Genomic DNA, 18,170 nt, shown 5'->3' with positions numbered 1-18,170 from the left:
TCAGAAGGACTTTGCATATGTCTCTGCACTTCATTGCTGGCGGAATAGAATTGTTCAGTCATATGGTAGGTATATGTTTAACTTGGTAAGAAACTACTGAACAGTTTTCTACAGTGTTATGCTGTTTTACACTCCCTCTAGCAAAGTAAGGGAATGTCTGTTGTTCTGCATTCTTGGTAACACTTGGTATTGTCAGTTTAATTTTAGCCATCCTAGTGGGTCTGTAGTATCTCATTACAGGTTTAATTTGCATCTTCCTGATGACTAATGATGATGAGCACCTGTTAAAAGTGCTTATTGGCCATTTTGTATATCTTCTGTGATGAAGTATCTGTCTTTTGTCTACTTTTAAAAGTGGGTTATTTGTATTTTATTTATAGGAGTTAATTTTATACCTTGTTCTGCTAAATGAGTATCATGGTAACTTAGGCATTTGCAAGGTCATTGATCACACAAGTTCAGGAATACCAGGAGTGCTTATGAAATAGTCACTAGGCTCTTTGGCTGTGTGAAGGCCTAGGCCACCAAGTAGTAGACACAAATGATGTACTGAGGCTGAAGCCAAACCTTACTGCATCTGTCAGTTTATCGAAGTTTTTGGCATGTGGTTGTCAGCCCACTATACTCTGTTGTCCTAATTTAGGGTTTTTCCTCTTCTGTACAGATTATTTGATTATTTCAGTCATAATATTGGTACGGTGTTTAGGGTGATTTATAGTACTTTCCCTTCATGTTTAATTTTTTGAAGCTTTTAGAATACTTACTTTGGTTACTTCTTTCAGTACTTGTTTATTTCCACCAGCTCTTAGATTTGTAATAGAAATGTTAATACTGACTACTCTCTGGTTTGTAGTAGAAACACCAATATTCATTACCCTTAAAGATTTACTGTCATTATTAGTTTTTTATAATATTAAAAGATTGCATAAATTTCACTGAATATCTGTAGTGCCAAAATTCAGTATGCTGACAGTCATTTTGTGATTGGTCAGTATAAATTAACTCTGATTTTCCTGTCAGTTATTTAGGGCCCTGTTCTGAGGGTTTTTTTTCAACTGTGTTGCAGCTAGTGGGGGCTGTTTCGTAAGTGGCCTCCAGATAGATGGTGCTAGCAAGTATTTAGATCATGTTTAAAAACCATGTAACTCATACAGTCGTTCCTTCCAAGAGAGTAAGTAATTTGGGGTTTATTATACATCACTAACAAACACTTTTTTTAAATAAAGGAGCATAATGAGTATCATCCTGTGGTTGCTTTATATAATTATGTTGTCACTATTTTCCTTGAACTTATGAATATGCAAATAAATGTAAATACACAGAAGGTTTGAAGGCCAGGTTTCTTAGGTAGGTTTGTTAAGTCTCAAAAAGTTGTTTATGTTGTTTTTATTTTAAATACTGTATCGTTTGCTGTTCAAATTTTAAGTTCTGTATTGAATTAAAAGAAATATTTTGATTGACTACTGGTTGAAAGTATCTCAAATCTAACGTTATTTTAAAGCAGATAAATAGAAATTCATATTAGTTAACTTTGAATCTGGTTTTACTGTTCTTACTTTTTCTCTATCTTGATTTCTTATAAGATCAGTTTCATAACACTGCATATTTTAAACTTAGATTAGGGAAATTATTTGTGTCAAAAATTTAGCATCAATTATAGTTGTTTCTTTAACTTGAGTGACTGGCAAATGTGTCAGCTGTACTCAGTATTAAGGTGGAAGGAAGACAAAAGTTAAAGTTTATTTAAATGAGATGGTTCACAGAAAGTTCTTAGCACTGGTGAGTACATAGTGAGACCTGAGATGTTAGCTGCCACAATTTATCGGCACAATTACCATCATGATTATTGCTAAAAATTGCCCCATAGTTAACTTGAATTATGATTTGTTATGTTAATAGTGGTGTTGATTTCTTGGAATGGGGGTCAGAAAAGGCTGATTTTGGATATTACATATACGTATAGAGTTACGGTTCTAGGGATCAGATGGGGGGAGTGTGTGTGTGTGTGTGTGTGTGTGTGTGTGTGTGTGTGTACATGTATGAAACAGTTATTAAGTTCACGTGTTTTATTTTAACTCAGCTTCTTTCTTTCCACAGCCTTATATTCTGTTATATTATTCTGTGTGTTCTTCTGGATCCCTTTTGTCTACTTCTACTATGAAGAAAAGGATGATGATGATACTGGTAAATGCACTGTGAGTAGCTTTAATTTAGAGATCTCAGTTTAGGGGGGAAAGATTATTTCCTTCTTTTTCAGAGAGTGATGTGACTTTGAATTTATTTTAGAGCAGTGTTGTCTAATAGAAATATAATGTAATCCACGTGTGAAATTTTAAATTTTCTGGTAGCCACATGAAAATAAGTAGAAAGAGCAGTTGAAATTATTTCTCATGACACATTGTATTTAATGTACTATGTTGCAAGCATTATTATTGCAAATAGTCAAAAACTTGTTAGTAATGAGACATTACATTTTGTCACACTGTCTTTGAAATCTAGAGTGCATTTTACACTTACAGCACATGCCAGTTCCAGCCAGCCATATTCCAGGCGCTCAGGAACCACATGGGACTTGTGACTGTCGTTTTAGAGCAGTTCTAGAGCAGGGGTCAGCAGGCTTGTTTCTGTAAAAGGTCAGGTTGTAAATATCTTAGGCTTTGTAGGCCGTACAGACTCTTATCTCAGCCACTCAGCTCTGTGATCATAGTGTGAAAGTAGCCAGAGACAGGACTCAGCGAGTGTGATGTGAAGTAGGAGGGGGCTGCGTGTGACCCATAGGATGTAGTGTGCTGACCCCAGTTCTAGGGCATAAAGGAGGAACATTTGCAGACTGGTCTTACCAGTCCATGGTAACACCGATACAGGAACCTGATTAGTAGAGCACACGTGCACGCCCAAAACTGCAGATCAAGGTCACTTAAGTCTTGGTAGAAAAATCTTCACTAAAACATTAGCAGATAGAATTCAGGAGCATCTTAAAAGTACATTAATGCAGTATAGCTGAGTTGGGCCTATCTCTAGGTTGCAGTGGTGGTTTAGAATCGGCACATCTGTTAGTAAATAGTAATTTAATAAGTCCTCAAAGAAATTGTATGTTGAAGCGTATTTGCGAAAATCGAACACTTTATTTCTGATTTCAGGGGAAAAAAGCAGCAGAAAAGGAATCAATTTCTTTTGTCTTTTTATTGAGTTATAGGAGTTTGTTTTATACCTTGTTGTTTTTTTTTTTGTATTTAAATACACAAATATATTCACTCAAAAGCCAGCATTATGCATAGCCCTGTTTATTAAAACCTTAAAGCATTTGCATTAAGATCATGAGCAAAGTACTTCAACAGTATTTTAAATGATTCCCAGAGTGGTAATCAGTGCAATTTGTTAGAGAAAAAAAATACTATGCTGAGATATTTATAAAGAAAGTCGAATTATTGTTTGCAGATACTATGTAACTCTACATTTGAAAACCCAAGGTATGTAAGGTAAAGTGGCTGGTCACCAGTTTACTGTTGAAAACTGAATGAGATAAATGCTTTCTCTTCTCTTCTCTTCACTTCTTCTAAAGCACATCTTCCCCATCCCTTTTGGTTGACCCTCCTTACCTTTACTTTAGGTATTTGTGAATAAGAATTCATCATTTAAGCATAAAGTTAATTTCCTTTTTTTTTAATGATACCATCATCCCTCTCGTGACATTTATTTTATTTATTTATTTATTATTTTTTGGCCATGCCTTGTGGCATGTGGGATCTTATATAATAAGTATACATAAGTATATGTTTGTTTTATATATGATCTATACATACAAACATATGTAAATTAAATATGTATTGTAATTATTACTTAACCCATTTTGGTGAATTGGGGTAGGGGCATTGTGGATTCTGAATGCTCCCTGTTTTGAGAAATATTTTATTAAATATTGTGGTAATTTTACTAAAGTAAATTAATTACTATTAATTCTCCCACTGGAGAGTTAATTATGCTTTAGGTGTTCTGCTTTTCACAAGGTCTAACCATTGAAAAGATTTAAAAAATCTAGTGTAGTTTGATAGATACTTAAGATGTGATACATACATTGTTTTTCTTTAAATTTTAAGATTTCTTTTTCAACAAGGGGAGCTTTACACAGTTGAATATAAATGTGCATAGGATATGAAAGTGCTGTTACGCTATAGCCGAGAATATTTTATATTTTAAAAGTCTTACTAAACGGAATATTTTTTCTCCCTTGACATCTAGCAAATTAAAACGGCATTCAAGTATACTTTTGGATTTGCTGTGATTTGTGCACTACTTCTTTTAGTTGGGTAAGTCTTGATTTTTGTTTTCCTGAAAATGGAAATAGCATTATTTTAACAATAATAATAATAATAAGGACTCATTCATAAAAGTCTAGGACAGAAGATTAAGAGAATCTAAAAAAAAAGAACAAACTACCTTTTATATCACCAACAAACAGTAACCATAATTAACCCTTTTTTCTACAGTGTTCTGTCTAGACATTTTTTATGTGCTCAGATATGTGCGGAAAGCCCCTTCTCCCACATAACCTTCCATGTTGTAATTTTACAGAAATGTGATTATATTTTATGGGATTCTTGGTAATCCACTGGTTGACATCTCTTCAGTATAGTGAATGTATATCCATCAATGTTGTCTGTATTGCATTTCCTTCTTAGGATACAACAATTTATTTGATTTTCTAGTGATGACTACTTTGATTCTTATGATGTTAGCAGTTTTTCCATTTTTATAAACAACACTTTGATGAAAAATCCTTGTCTGGATATCTTTTCAGGTTTGATGCATCAGTCTTTAAATCTTTGAATTAAACTTTGTCAATGAGTTCGTTCTTAATTCTTCTTCCTTAAGTTTTTATAAAGTAATGGCAATAAAATTTTGCACATTTTTTATACATTTAAAGTTTTCTTTTTGGAAAACATTTGTCCCTGTTAATGGAAGACATTTATCTTTGTTAAAATAGATCTTGATAATTTTGTTTTTTATGTTAGGAAATATATGAGGTGCTACTAAGTTTTTTAAAGTTTCTGCTTGTAATTTGGTCTCAGAATTTTCAATAAGTAAAAAAAAATTGTCAAATACAATTTGTGGTGGGAATAAAATTGGTCAGTAACTTTTTGTAGTTCCAGGAGTTCTTAGAATGCACATGTTCTATAGTCAAAGTATATTTTTAGGTCCCTTTCTTGCCTTGATATGTCATGAAAAAGCGTACTTGCTGAAAGGACACATTTTAGTGGTTTTGCTATTTATTTTAGCTCTTAAATATATTTTTAAAAGTCTTTTTTGGCTTTTTAAATTAAGCCAGATATAGTTAGGTGAATTTGCTTTGTCAGTGTTCAGTTCCCTTATCTGTAAATCTAAATAGAGATCAGCAAACTTTTCTTAAAGGGTAGATAGTAAATATTTCAGGTTAGGGGTCCATGTGGCACTGCTCAACTCTCTTCCTGTAGCTCTAATCACAGGCAATACATAAACCAAAGGACGTGACTGAGTGCCAGTAAAACTTTACAAACATGGGTCGTCAGTAATTGGCCAGCTCCTGACTTGGAACATGACTGGGAACCGCCAGTAAAACCACAGATCTTTACAACAGCCAGAATATCTCCCAGACAAAAGGGTACCTGAAGATTCTTCTGAAATTTGTTGGTTCTTTGCATGGAAAATCATCTTCAGTCCTAGAGAGTTTACATTTTGTATGATTTTAATAAGCTTTAACTGATTGTCTACATGATATTTATTTATTTAGAAGCAGTATATTAAAAGTGAAGCAAACAGCTCCTTGCGAATCCACTAATAACGAGAAGTGACGGTTTGACCAGATATTTTGAACAATAAAATATTCACTTATTTTCCAAATACTTACTGTGTCCCAGATACTGTACAAGGCGCTGGGGAAACAGCGATTAATAGAAAAGACAGTTCCTTCTTCTCACGGGCCGTGCGCTCAGTAGGGGTTAGGGGAGCGGACGAAGGAAATAGCCTGTGTTGGGGGCGTGACATTTTCGGGGAAGGCGCTGCTGAGAAGGTGGGGCGAGAAGACGCTTGAAGGAGGTGCAGGAGCCGTGAACACATGTGGAGGGAAGAGCGTTGCAGTCAGAGCAAAAGCAGCTGGAAAGCCCCGAGGCAGGGGAGCGTCTGGCACGTTCGAGACAAAGTGAGGAAAGCAGGGCGGATGGAGTGGAGGGGCGGAGGCGGGAGTAGCTGAAGGTGCGGGTAGAGGGGCCAGAGCTGCCGAGCTGAGCGGGGCATCAGGGGCCGTTGCCGGGACTCTGGCCTTGATTCTCGAGGAGTGGGAAGCTGTTCTGGGGCTCTGGTCGTGGAGTGACATGATCGACATTTTGCAGAGATCTCCCGGTGGTGTTTTGAGGGTTGACTTTGCGGGGGGTAAGGCAGGAGACATGAGGTCTGCTCAGTAACCCAGGCAAGACAGGATGGCAGCAGCAGTGATTGGATCCTGCCTGTCTTCTGGAGAGAGAGCCGGCAGGATCTTCTGGTAGGTCAGGTACGGGGCGGGGGTACGAGAGAGAAGGGGATGGAGGATGCACCTGGAGTTAGCCCAGCTGCAGAGTCCGAGAGGCACTTCTCTTACTTTTGAAACCACCCGCAAGCTTTGGGGAGTTCCTAAAACCACCCTCAGCTTTGATAATTCTCTGGAGGGACTCACAGAACTCACCAAAAGCAGTTATATTCATGGTTACCATCTATTACAGGTAAAGAATACAGACTAAAATCAACCTTTTAAGACATGCATAGGACAGCGTCTGGGAAGATTCCAGATGTGAAGCGTGTGTTGTCCTCAGGACACATTCCCCTTCTGGCTTCCATGTATGACGACGTGCGTGGAGTACAGGTTTCCCCTGCCATCCAAAAGTAGATGGTTCCTTTGAAACCTTTCCTGAGCTGAGAAGGCGTAAAGGGAAGAAGCAATTACCTTAGGACACATCTGGCTCACGGACACACAAGATAAATCGGGTAAAGCACAGATGCCCACAGACAAGGTCAGAGCTGTGGTGGCCGATGCTGAGATGCTGAATGTGGTCCCCGGGAAGGAGCTTGGCGGGGCCGCGCTCTCTGCTCTGGGCGCACTGCACACCGCGTCTGGAGCAGCTCACTCCAGAACCAGCACTGACGTTGTCTTTGCTTTTGGCCTTTTTCATAAAAGTGACGATCCTTCGGATTTCTTTTGGTTAGTGAAAATAGGTGCTAATGTAGGTCTTCAGTAAAAGTGAAGTGGTATAAAGTGGACTTTCAAAAAGCTGGAGGAATGCTTGTATTGACAGCCAGGGAGGCTCACGTGAGCCTTGGTGCTTGGCGTTTTTATTGAGACCCTCTCACGCAGGTGTGTCTGAGTGACTGATCGCCCGCCTGGTTATATCAGCCCCCACTGATGCCACTGACCCAAAGCCCACCCTAAACCACATGTTGGTCTTTCTGGCCACCACCTAAGGTTGAGTGTGGCCATCCCCTGTCCTAAACACAGACACTCCCATCACGTATGACACGGATGACATCCCAGAATCATGGGTAAAAGTCAGACCTCGTTTTGGGGCAAGGCCGAATCCTTGACTACACAGGAAGGGTGACGTTATCATCACAGGCAAATCTGCAGGAGGAGCCGGTTGGGAGAGGGAACATGAGAGGCTCAGCTTGGTTCGTGGCTGAGTCTTAGGCATGTTCAGGAGGAGATTCGGAGTCAGCCGCTGGGTCAGGCATTAGGAAACTCAAGTTTTAGTCTCTGCTCTTTTCCAGTAGCAACATCCAATGAAGAAAATGAGCTTTGTCCCGTGGCAGTAAGCTAAATGACTGCTGTGCGGTGCTCCCTGTGTCGCCTCCTGCCTTTCTTAGTACCGGGACCCTGTTTTGGTGGAGTTGATGGCGTTGGCTGTCAGGGGATAACGAGAGCAGGAAGGGCGTCCAAAGCGCTCAGGCAGTGGGAGGCTCCGGTCAGGGGGGAAGGACGTTTTCTCTGTGGTTCTGAGAGTGATAAGAATGGAAAGAGTTCCAGGCAGGTGCAGAGGTTTGGCGGGCAAATGAAGGACTTCTTCTCTGATCGCCTTTATTTTCTTCTCCGTATTTGAGGTGAAGGCATCTGCCCAGGACACTGACGTAGGGGAGAGTGTGTGGACTCCTCTATTTCACAAGCCAGAAGTTTGCGACTAAAAGACAAGTAGTGTTTGGTTACCATGTGTGAGTATTTGAATGAGATGCAGTTAGGTTAACTGATTGACTGCATTTCCTGAAACTTTCTTGAAGGTGACACACTTCTAGTTTTTGTTAAGTGATGTATTTTTTTCTGATAAAACATAATTTTATGGCAAAAACGTGGTCTAGGTTTAACTAATTCATGCAGCTAACACTTGGAACTCCTGTGGGTTGGGTAGTCTTGGGAATAAGGTTGGAGGGTCGTGATGTTTGTCCCCAAGGTTCACATGGGGAGAGATGCAAATAGATAACCTGAGTTACAATATTTAAGGGCTCTAATAAGAGATAGACGCCAGGTGTTGATGGGGAGTAGCAGGTTCTGCCTTGCAGAATCAGGTAAGACATAAGAGGAAGTAATCTTGGAATCAAAATTTGATGGCGTGGAAGTTGGTCAGCGCACTAGAATAAAGATGCACAGCAGGTGTAATGTATGCTTCACCCCTGAACAGCATGGGTTTGAACTGTGCAGGCCCACTTATACATGGGTGTTTTTCAGCAGTGAACACTACAGTACGACATGATTGGTGGAGTGTGTGGGTGCTGAGGAACTGTGGACGTGGTGGGACCATGTCTGGGGGGCCGAGTATAAGTCCATGCTCAGAGCTATGACTGCGTGGAGGGTTGGTGCCACTAACCCCCGTATTGTTCAAGGGTCACCTGTATTAGTCTGCTCACACTGCTGTGAACAGCAGGTGTTTATCTTCTCACAGTTGTAGAGGCTTGAAGTCCTGATTAGGGTGTGGGCAAGTTTGCTTTCTGGTGAGGACTCCCCTCCTGGCTCAGGGACGGTGTCATTCTCACTGTGTCCTCACCTGGTCTTTCCTCTGTGCTTCACGGTGGAGAGAGTATCTCCAGGGTCTCCTCTTCTTCTTGTAGGGTCACCAATCCCGTTGGGCTAGGGTCCCACCGTTATGACCTCATTTAACTTTAATTACCTCCCTGAAGGCCCTGTATCCAAATACCATCCCGTTGGGGGTTCGGGCTTCAGCATTAATTTTGTGAGGGCAAGTTCAGTCTACACTCTGTTCTCTGGCCCCCCAGAATTCATGTTCTTCTCACAGAAAAAATGCATTTACTTCATCCCAACAAGCCCCCAAAGTCTTAACCCAGCATCCAGTCGGAGTCCTAAGTCTCATCTAAACATCATCTAGATCCGGTATGGGTGAGACTGATTCCTCCTGAGTCAGAATTCTTCCCCAGCAGTGACCCTGTGCAACTGGACAAGTTATGTGCTTCCAAGATACAAGGTGGGACAGGCATAGGATAGGCATTTCCATTCTAAAAGGGAGAAATCGGAAAGAAAAAGCGATGGGAGCCAAGCAGGTTCAAAACCTAGCAAGGCAAATTCCCTCCGACCTTAAGGCTCAAGACTAAGCATCTTGGATGGGTGCTCTGCCCTGCAGGCCCCTGAGGGGCAGGTCACTGCCATGGCCCTAGGCAGTGGCCCCGCCCGCCCCCTTGATTCTGGGTGTGGGTCCTGCCCTCTTGACTCTGCAGCAGCTCCCTGGCAGCTAAAGCTGAGTGGAGGGCGGGGGGTACCCTGTCCTCTGAAGTTGAGGAGGAAACAGCCTTGCCCCCTTGGGGCAGTAGAAGTGGCAGCCCTGGTGATAACTGAATTGCCTTTGGGGTCGTTCTTGGGTTTTCTTGAAAGATAAAGCATGTTCTCAGCTAAATAACTATCACCCTGTCCTGTAGAATCCCCAGAGTCTCATAGCCTTCCTTTATTTTGTCTCATCTCTGTTCCCTTAGTTTAAGTTGGCCATGTCTCTGCTAGTGTCACCCTGTCTCTCTTCCTGTCTTCTGCTGAGATAGCTGATTAAATCCGTGGTTTCCACCTGTACTAATCTCCTTGTCAAGTGGTTGTTCAGCCGCACTCTTAGAACATCCTTTCTCATTTTTTGCAATATGGATAGGCTGCTTTCTTTTTGCTTAACCTACCTCTGTGCTCTCTCTCTTCACTATAAATGGTAAGGAGAAACCAATCAGCTTCTTCCAGCACTTTGCTTAGAATTCTCCTCAGCTAAATATCCCATTTTATCTCTTACAGGTTCTGCCTTCCACAAAACACTACAAAACGATTCAACCAAGCTCTCAGTCGCTTTCTAATAAGGATCTCCTTTCTTTCAGTTTCCATGAACATGTTCCTCATTTCCAGCTGAGAGCTCCCCAGAATGACCGTTAGTGTCCATATTTCTACCAGCATTGCATTCGTGGTGATGTACGTCTTCTCCAAGATGCTAGACGTGTTCTCTGTAGCACTCCTCTTTTCCTTCTGAGTCCTCAGCAGAATTGCCTTTAACATTCACCTTTTTATCAAGAGCCCCTTCAAGGCAGCTTAGGCTTTTTCTGGCACGGAACCTCAGAACTCTTTAGGCCTCTCCCTATCGCTGAGTACCGAAGTCACATGCACATTTTTTAGGTATTTGTTACAAAGTAGCAACCCGCTTCATGGTACCAAAATCGGTATTAGTCTACTTGTGCTACCTTAACAAAATACCACAGGCTGGCTAGCTTAAACAGTGGACTCTAGTTTTCTTAGAGTTCTGGAGGCTAGAAGTCTACAATCAAGGTGTCAGTGAGTTTGGTTTCTGGTGGGAGCTCTCTCCTTGGCTTGTGGATGGCCACCTTCTCACCGTGTCCTCACACGGCCTTTCCTCTCTGCTGGCAGCAGGGAGAGAGAGCCCTGATGTCTCTTCCTCTTTTTACAAGGACACCAATCCTATCGGATCAGAGCCTCACCCTTAGGGCTTTATTTAACCTTAATTACCTTACGAAAGGCCCTGTATCCAAGTACCGTTCCCATTGGGGGTTAGCACTTCAACATAGCAGTTTTGGGGGAAGGGGACACAGTTGAGTCTGTAACATATGGTAACTGAGAGACTGAAGTTAGCATGGAATAGTTAAAGAATGATATGAAAAGTACAATGTAAATTTAAATCCTCCCTCCCTCGGTACAAAAAAAAAAAATGTTAAGATGTGACATTTCAGGTGTTTGCGGTGGCAAGTGACAGACCGTGACCTTAGCCACATAGGTGGACTCTGGGTCTTACAGTGTTTAAGACGTTGCGTTTTATCCTGCTGAGCAACTGAAAGGCAGGGCAGATGTGTATGTGTTGGTGTGTGAACGCGGGAAAGCAAATACGTGTGAATTGGTTCTAACACTGAAGGACGCGTCAAAAGGGGCATTTGGGAGTTGGTCAGGGAGTGAAATATAAATGGTAGCTGGGAAGGCCACTTAGTGACCACTGTCATAGTTCAGATGAGAGGTGAGGGCCTGAACCAGAGTAGTCACGGAGAGCAGAGGGGAAGAAACAGGCTATTTGGAAGGTAAATAGGACTTGGCATTTGAGTGTAGGAGGTGAAAATCTTACTTTCAGTTCTGCTGAATTCATCATTTCAGTTCCATATCCACTGAAATTCATTAGCCTTTCCTTTGTCTCTTCCTGAAGAGATAATCTGTGTTAAGCTAATTCACTCAGTCAGATGGGATGTAAAATATTTTTTCTAAGCAGTTTTACTATTGTTAAGAGCCTAAGGGAAATTTATAATCTCACAAGATTCTGGTTCTTATCTTGGTCTAGCATTGTGTGTCTTTGAAAGCTGAGGTTCTCTGTATCCAGTTTTTTGAGAGGGACTGAGATGAAGAAAGTATCTGTACCTTTCTACCACACAGATCACATTACACTCTCGGTTACTTGAGGACCGTCACCATTTGGTAAAGGCCTGAGCATCTTACAACTGCTGCCTCCCCTTCAAAATGACTCTGGCTGTGGTCCGTCTGGCTGAAGCGGCCTCTGCGTCTGTTAGGAGGTGCTCCCGGCAGGTCTTTGTCTGCGGGGCTGGTATTTGGCCGTGAACACTGCTTGGGCCCTTCTGGTTGTTAAAAGGTTGAAATGCTCCGCCTTCCTGAGTCTCTTACCTCACCCTCAGCCCAGTCAAAGGGTAAAGCCCGGTTTAGCAGGGTCTTCAGGACCAAGGCCAGTGTTGGTTGATTGGTTAGTGCCTTTGCCATACTGGTTGTTAAATGTTTTGAGTATTATTGCCCAGGACATATAGACATATTTAGTTGTGACTCATTTGAATTCTGCTGCTGGATGTTACTCTTAGCTTATGAGAAGGTACTTTATGTCTGTTTCTTGGATTACACAGCACTGGTGGCCAGGTGGCTGAGGAGCCTGCTCTGGGTTTGTGCTTTTGCTCCTCCCTGTAGTTGTACCTAAAATAGTAGTGCTGAGATGTCAGTGCTCTGCTGGATTGCTTCAGAGTAAGTATTTTCCTGAAGTCGTTCTGACCGTCGTTTGGGCCATTTAACATTTTATTATTATTATTATTATTATTTTTAATTTTTTGGTCATGTCAAGTTTCCTCTGGTGTTATTCTTCATTAAATATTTGAACTGCTCAGGAGCCCTGCTCAGCCACTAGAACATGAAAGTGTCAAGATGGAGAGAGCTAATTGCTTTTCTTCTACCACTGGACAGAACGTGTGATTACCTAAAACTGACATAGATACTGAATGTTCTAAGTAGGAATGCTATTTTTAGGTATTTGTGACATGTATTTCTATTTCAATAGACTTTAGGTGATATTTTATACAACATAGAAGTTTTTCCCCATATTCACAGAAGTGGTTATTCCAACTAACAAGTTCAAAATATACTTTTCAAAAAAACAAAAATATATATATATATGTCTCTGGAAAAAACTGTTCAAATAAAACAGAGGGATATTACATAGGTAGTTTTTTCTTGCTTGATTTATATTTTTGTTTAAATGCTGATATATAAGTTAATATATAAGTTAATAGAAGTATAATATGCAAGAGTTTGTTTTTTGATTCCACCCTCTGCTTTTATTTAATTGTTTTTGATTTTATAACCAGGGCAGCAAATAATGAGCCCTTTACATTTATTGCTCTATCCCTGTGAGTAATCACTTTTCTTTCTAAAAGTAGTGAGAAGTAAATCTCCAAGATTGAGAAGAGTGTAGTAAACTGATGTCAGTGCAAATAGTTAGAAATTTAAATAACCTCATGACATGTCTGATGATCCATCTTTTTATAAGAATAAAAAGTATCGGTAGTACCAAGGAGTAAAGGTTTTTGAAATTTTTAAAAATTAGAATACTTTGTTTTACTTGCTTACATTATCAGGACAGGTACTTAAATATATTGGTGAACTCATGCAGTATTTCTTCATCACAAAAAAGGATAGATGTTACTGCTTTGCTTACAATTAAAATTAGGTTGGAAAGGAGGTAGTATTAGAGTTACTTCTTACATTCCTGTTTGATTCTCCATATATACAATCTAAGGGATACTGAGCCCTCTGCTTTAGTCTCTTGTCTTCTTGCTTCTGAGCTAGATAATAAAGCACCTGTCTGTCTGTCTGTCTCTCTCTTTCTCTCAGTTGTCGATTGAAAAATAAATAGAAATTACTTACTTTCATTATGTATATTAGGTAGAATCTTGAAGGATACAGAAAAATACTAAGAAGAAAGTAAAAAGCACCCCTGATTCTACAATGAGATATTTACTGCTAATTCTGGTGTATTTCCTTTCTGTTCTTTTTTATGCATATAAATATACTGAAATCATAACTTAATATTTACATTCTGTTCTCCTGATTTAACAAAGGAATTCTTAACCTGTTTTGTGCTGTGGACCTTTTTGACCATCTTGAGCCTATGGCTCCTTCTCAAAATAGTTTTAAATGCAAAAGATAAAATAAGCAGGATTACAAAGGAAACTATGCTGAATACAGTAATCAAGCCATTAAAACAAATTTGTGATATGGTAAACACATAGATAAGCAACTTCTCAACACCTCTCTGTACTTGGTGCAGATTTGATTTGCTAATTCTTTTGGGGGGAAAGTTGATCTTGGTTTAAAAACTTACTAAAAATTGAGTTTCAGGTCATTTTATTTGACCTTTTGTCCTTAAGACCATTAAAGAGTTATTTTCTCCTTCATAGTGCTTTTGTTCCATTGAATCTTCCCGATAACAAAAATTCTACAGAGTGGGAAAAGGTGAAGTTCCTGTTTGAAGAACTTGGAAGTAGTCGTAAGTATTCTTTTAAAAAATAAAATCCATAATAATTCATATTTCATGACTCTTGAAACTTTTTTCATAAGTAGTCTATTTTTACACTGTTAAAAATTTAACTTCATGATTCTTTTAACCTGTGGTTAAAAGGATGTTAGACAAATTAGGAACTTTGTGTTGCTGAGACTTCTAGCCATCTAGCCAGAAGTCTCTTGACTTCTTCATAAAATTACCATGTTGAAAATACAATATAATCTTCAAAGTATTTTAGCGGTAAAGGTCTTATAATTTCTATGTGGTCTTTAATTCACTTAGGATAATATAGAATAATATGTTAAAGAAATGTGCTAGATATACTGGTGTTTATTTTTAATTTTTAACTGAGAGAACCCTATATTGCTATTTGATCGTGATTAAGTAATCTTTTTGTGGAATATAAATTACAGAGGTTTTATGTGGATGAAATAATAGTTTATTATAAATTTACCTCACCAAAAGATCTGAGTTTTCCTTCTCTTAATCAACATGACCTTGGTTTTTAGAGAGGAACAAAAAAGCAGGTTTAGGAAGTTAGCTTAAGAAAGTTGCTTAATCATTGAAAAATATAGTTGGTGTTAGAAACTGATATCAAATAAGAGTGTGTATTTTATTACTGAGAATTTCATGTGCCTTTGAACTATTTTCAAAGAAAGCTAGAAAACTTATTTTATAAACATTATGCTGAAAATTCGTATTGCTTTTGTATTTATTCTTTTTATTAGGTACTCTACGTTCTTTGATCAGCACTTTCTCTTTACCCAGATACAATATTAAATGATGGTTAAATTAGGTCTTGGAGTCTTTGCTGTACAACTTCTTAATTTTCTTGCTTTCCACTTAAGATTTCATCTTGTAAATTGTGGTCCATTAATATCTTGCTGATACCAGCAAGAATACGGATAGCGGGTCTGGCATATACTGATACTGCATGTCAGAATTTATGTACCTGAGCCTGTTGCTGAGAAATAAATTGCTTCTTTTCCTGCAGTTAACTCCTTCAGGTCTCTTTAGTAGCTACTCTTCTGCCCTAAACATTATCCTATAAGTTTTGCTAGTCTTTGAGTGTTAGCATAACTTGAATCAATGATTATAATAGGTAGCATTACTGTACTTGCTGTAATCTCCTTAGTCTTAACATTTAAAAAACCTCACATCTTAAACACCATATTTTATAGTACATTTTGCTTATCACTTTTAGTAATATCAACTTTTAGATTAGCCAGATATCTTAGCAGAACGCTCCACTTTATCAATTCTAAGATGCATATTTTTATACATTTTCATATCTCTGATTTTGTGATGTATTTTATAAGTGGAGGTACCTTAAAATGGCTATCAGCCAAGTGCCAGACCTCTCCTAGTTGTATGAATACTTTCTGTTGATACTTCTAGTAAGATCAAGAAAGTAACAGCACCAATGGTCTTTGATTTAATAAAATGTATTACATTTAAAAAAATTAAGGCTTAAAAATTTGTCTCTGACAAAAAAATTTGTCTCAACTTTCTGAACTTGTTAATAATATGCTCTAAGTGTTATATTTTAAAACTGAGACGTGAGTTTTAATAGGATGGGTCATTCTGTTATTATTTAGTATTGATATATTAAATTAATTAAAAAATTATATTTGGTTCCACAGTACCTGCATTTAAACTAGATCAATACAGGTCCAATAGAACCTGTATTAAAACTAGAACAATTAGTATTACTCCAATTTAAGAATATTCAAATTTGCATATTTCATTGTATTATCTGGTATGTTTATTTGGAAGTGTCACTCTCACTACTCACTCATTGGCCTTCCTTTAAAAAGTTTCCTAAATCTAACTTGTTAGCATAGTATTCCTGTTTTGGTATTATGTTTGAATTTATTTTCTGTTTGTTTGCCTCTCCCCCCCTCACTAAGGGAGCATGCTAGCTCCTTTCAAATTAAAGAGGGAAGTAAACTCTTTACGATTTTAGTTCTAGGCTAAGTTTTAAAAACTTACTTGAAATTTAAGAACAGAGGAACTAGGAGTTTGAGTGGAGAGGGAAGATAGGGCCAAGGTCAGTGGCATCCCTATCATGTTATTTCTCGAGGGCTGCCTTTGAGAAAGGCCAGGGCATTTTTTTGGCCAACATTTGAGCATCTAGTATTTTGCTGATCTCTTTTTAGGCTCAATAATTAGGCAGTAGTTTCCCTCTTTAATTTTAAGAGGTGAAAGAAAGAAAGTCTTAGTCTGAAAGATCTTTAACAAATCCATTTATGAAGAGCTATTTAAAAGCTCCTTTCCACTCGGAGTTAGCACTTCAAGAATGGGGTAATGCATATTGGGTTTATTCCTTTGGAATGTGTAAGAAACCCAATTTTTATATTTCTGTTGATTTGTTGAATATAAACATTTGAATAGCTGTACATTTTTAACAGTGTTTTTCCTCTTTTGCAGATGGTTTAGCTGCCTTGTCATTTTCCATTAGTTCTCTGACCCTGATTGGAATGTTGGCAGCTATAATCTACACAGTAAGTGTAATGGTAATAATTGAGTTAAAATTAAAGAACCACTTTATGATGCAGTTTTGTTACCTTATTGGTATGTTCAACTTAGCTCTGTTTTCCTGTTTAATATCTAGTACTTTCTTCATTTTTCTTGAGGGGAGGGTAGATTTTTAACTACTTGGTCGTAATCATTTTATCTGTATTTGTGAAATTTAACATTCAGAAACAAACTTTATAACTTGTGAACCTTGAAGTGGTTATATACTATGCAATAATAGATTTAGTGATTTATAAGCATATTAGAACTCTGAACCATAGATCAGTACCTGTTATGGATTCAGTAGATTTATCCTATATGGGGATATAGGGCTTTTAAAATCAGATATTTTACATCACTTGATATTTCTCTAGTATAAAGAACCTAATGTTATACTCTCAGAGACTTTGATTTTTTTTTTTTTCCGGTCTCTCTGGGAATGGTACGATATGACTTATAATAGCCTGACAAACTTGCGTGCAGAGTGCTTTTTGAGTTTTTTGCTCAAATTACAGAGGAAAAGCAAGTAAAAATGCTTCTTACTTGCCTCCCAAAAGAGAGTTGTGCAGGAAGCTTTAAATTATATGGAACCTTTTTCAGATTAATGGAGTTTATGTTTAGAGCATTCTTGATTGATACAAAGATGAAAAGTGCTGGTTATAAAGAAAACATTTTGGGTATTGTTCCAGTGTCTCCCTTTAAACATAAAAGAAATGGGCTGTTAGTGTGATAGCAGAATCTGGTTTTGTTGCATAATCATTCAAGTGTCATAATGTATAATAAAAGAAGTCTAAACTCATGCATTTTAGTATCTTTCAGGTGCTTGAGTATTCAGTTTTATTATTCATTGCCATTTTTGCTTTTTTCATGTATTACTACACAAGGAATATATTGGTGGGTAACTATCTTCCCATCTCAGAGAATATATATACTACCTGTGAACGGTCTTTCAGGAAACATTCACGGGTTAATAACACACGAGGAGTTAGACCTGGACTCTAATTGCTATTCTGTGACTGATATGTATGCTGATCTTGGGTTTGTCTTTTACCCTTCGTGGGTCAGTGTTTTCCCCATTAGATGGGAATAAAAAAATGCCTCTTAGGGATTTTTGAAGGTCAAACGATACTTTTTGTAAAAGTGCTTCGAGAAGTGTAGGGAGATGAGGATATAACAGTCAGTGAAAGATGAGTCAGGAGAAAGGAACAGAAAAAGAGGAAACCAACATGTAAGGTCATCCTCAGGAACCATAAAGGGTCTGTGATTTTACCCTGCTTGTAGCTTGTAGTCTGCTGCAGTGCCCTGGATGTTGGTCAGAGGTGCAAGACTTCTGGTCAGAGAAGAACTTTCTGT

The 18,170-nt window shown here is 38.6% G+C and overlaps 1 protein-coding gene across 4 annotated transcripts in view; it reads left to right on the top strand.

Moving 5' to 3' along the window:
- Positions 1 to 18,170, top strand: part of LMBRD1 (LMBR1 domain containing 1) — a 116,478-nt gene that overhangs the window by 36,946 nt on the left and 61,362 nt on the right. For all 4 annotated transcript variants that reach the window (XM_019929261.3, XM_019929259.3, XM_019929260.3 and 1 more), the window contains exons 4-7: positions 2,098 to 2,195; positions 4,240 to 4,307; positions 14,197 to 14,285; positions 16,731 to 16,804. In XM_019929261.3, coding sequence (XP_019784820.1) covers positions 2,098 to 2,195; positions 4,240 to 4,307; positions 14,197 to 14,285; positions 16,731 to 16,804 — 329 coding nt within the window. The remainder of the gene's footprint in view (positions 1 to 2,097; positions 2,196 to 4,239; positions 4,308 to 14,196; positions 14,286 to 16,730; positions 16,805 to 18,170) is intronic.

The sequence above is a fragment of the Tursiops truncatus genome, chromosome 12 (assembly GCF_011762595.2).
Source record: "Tursiops truncatus isolate mTurTru1 chromosome 12, mTurTru1.mat.Y, whole genome shotgun sequence".
Classification (NCBI taxonomy): Eukaryota; Metazoa; Chordata; class Mammalia; order Artiodactyla; family Delphinidae; genus Tursiops; species Tursiops truncatus.
The sequence above is the reverse complement of the archived record's forward strand: the minus strand, read 5'-3'. Positions and strand labels throughout refer to the sequence as shown.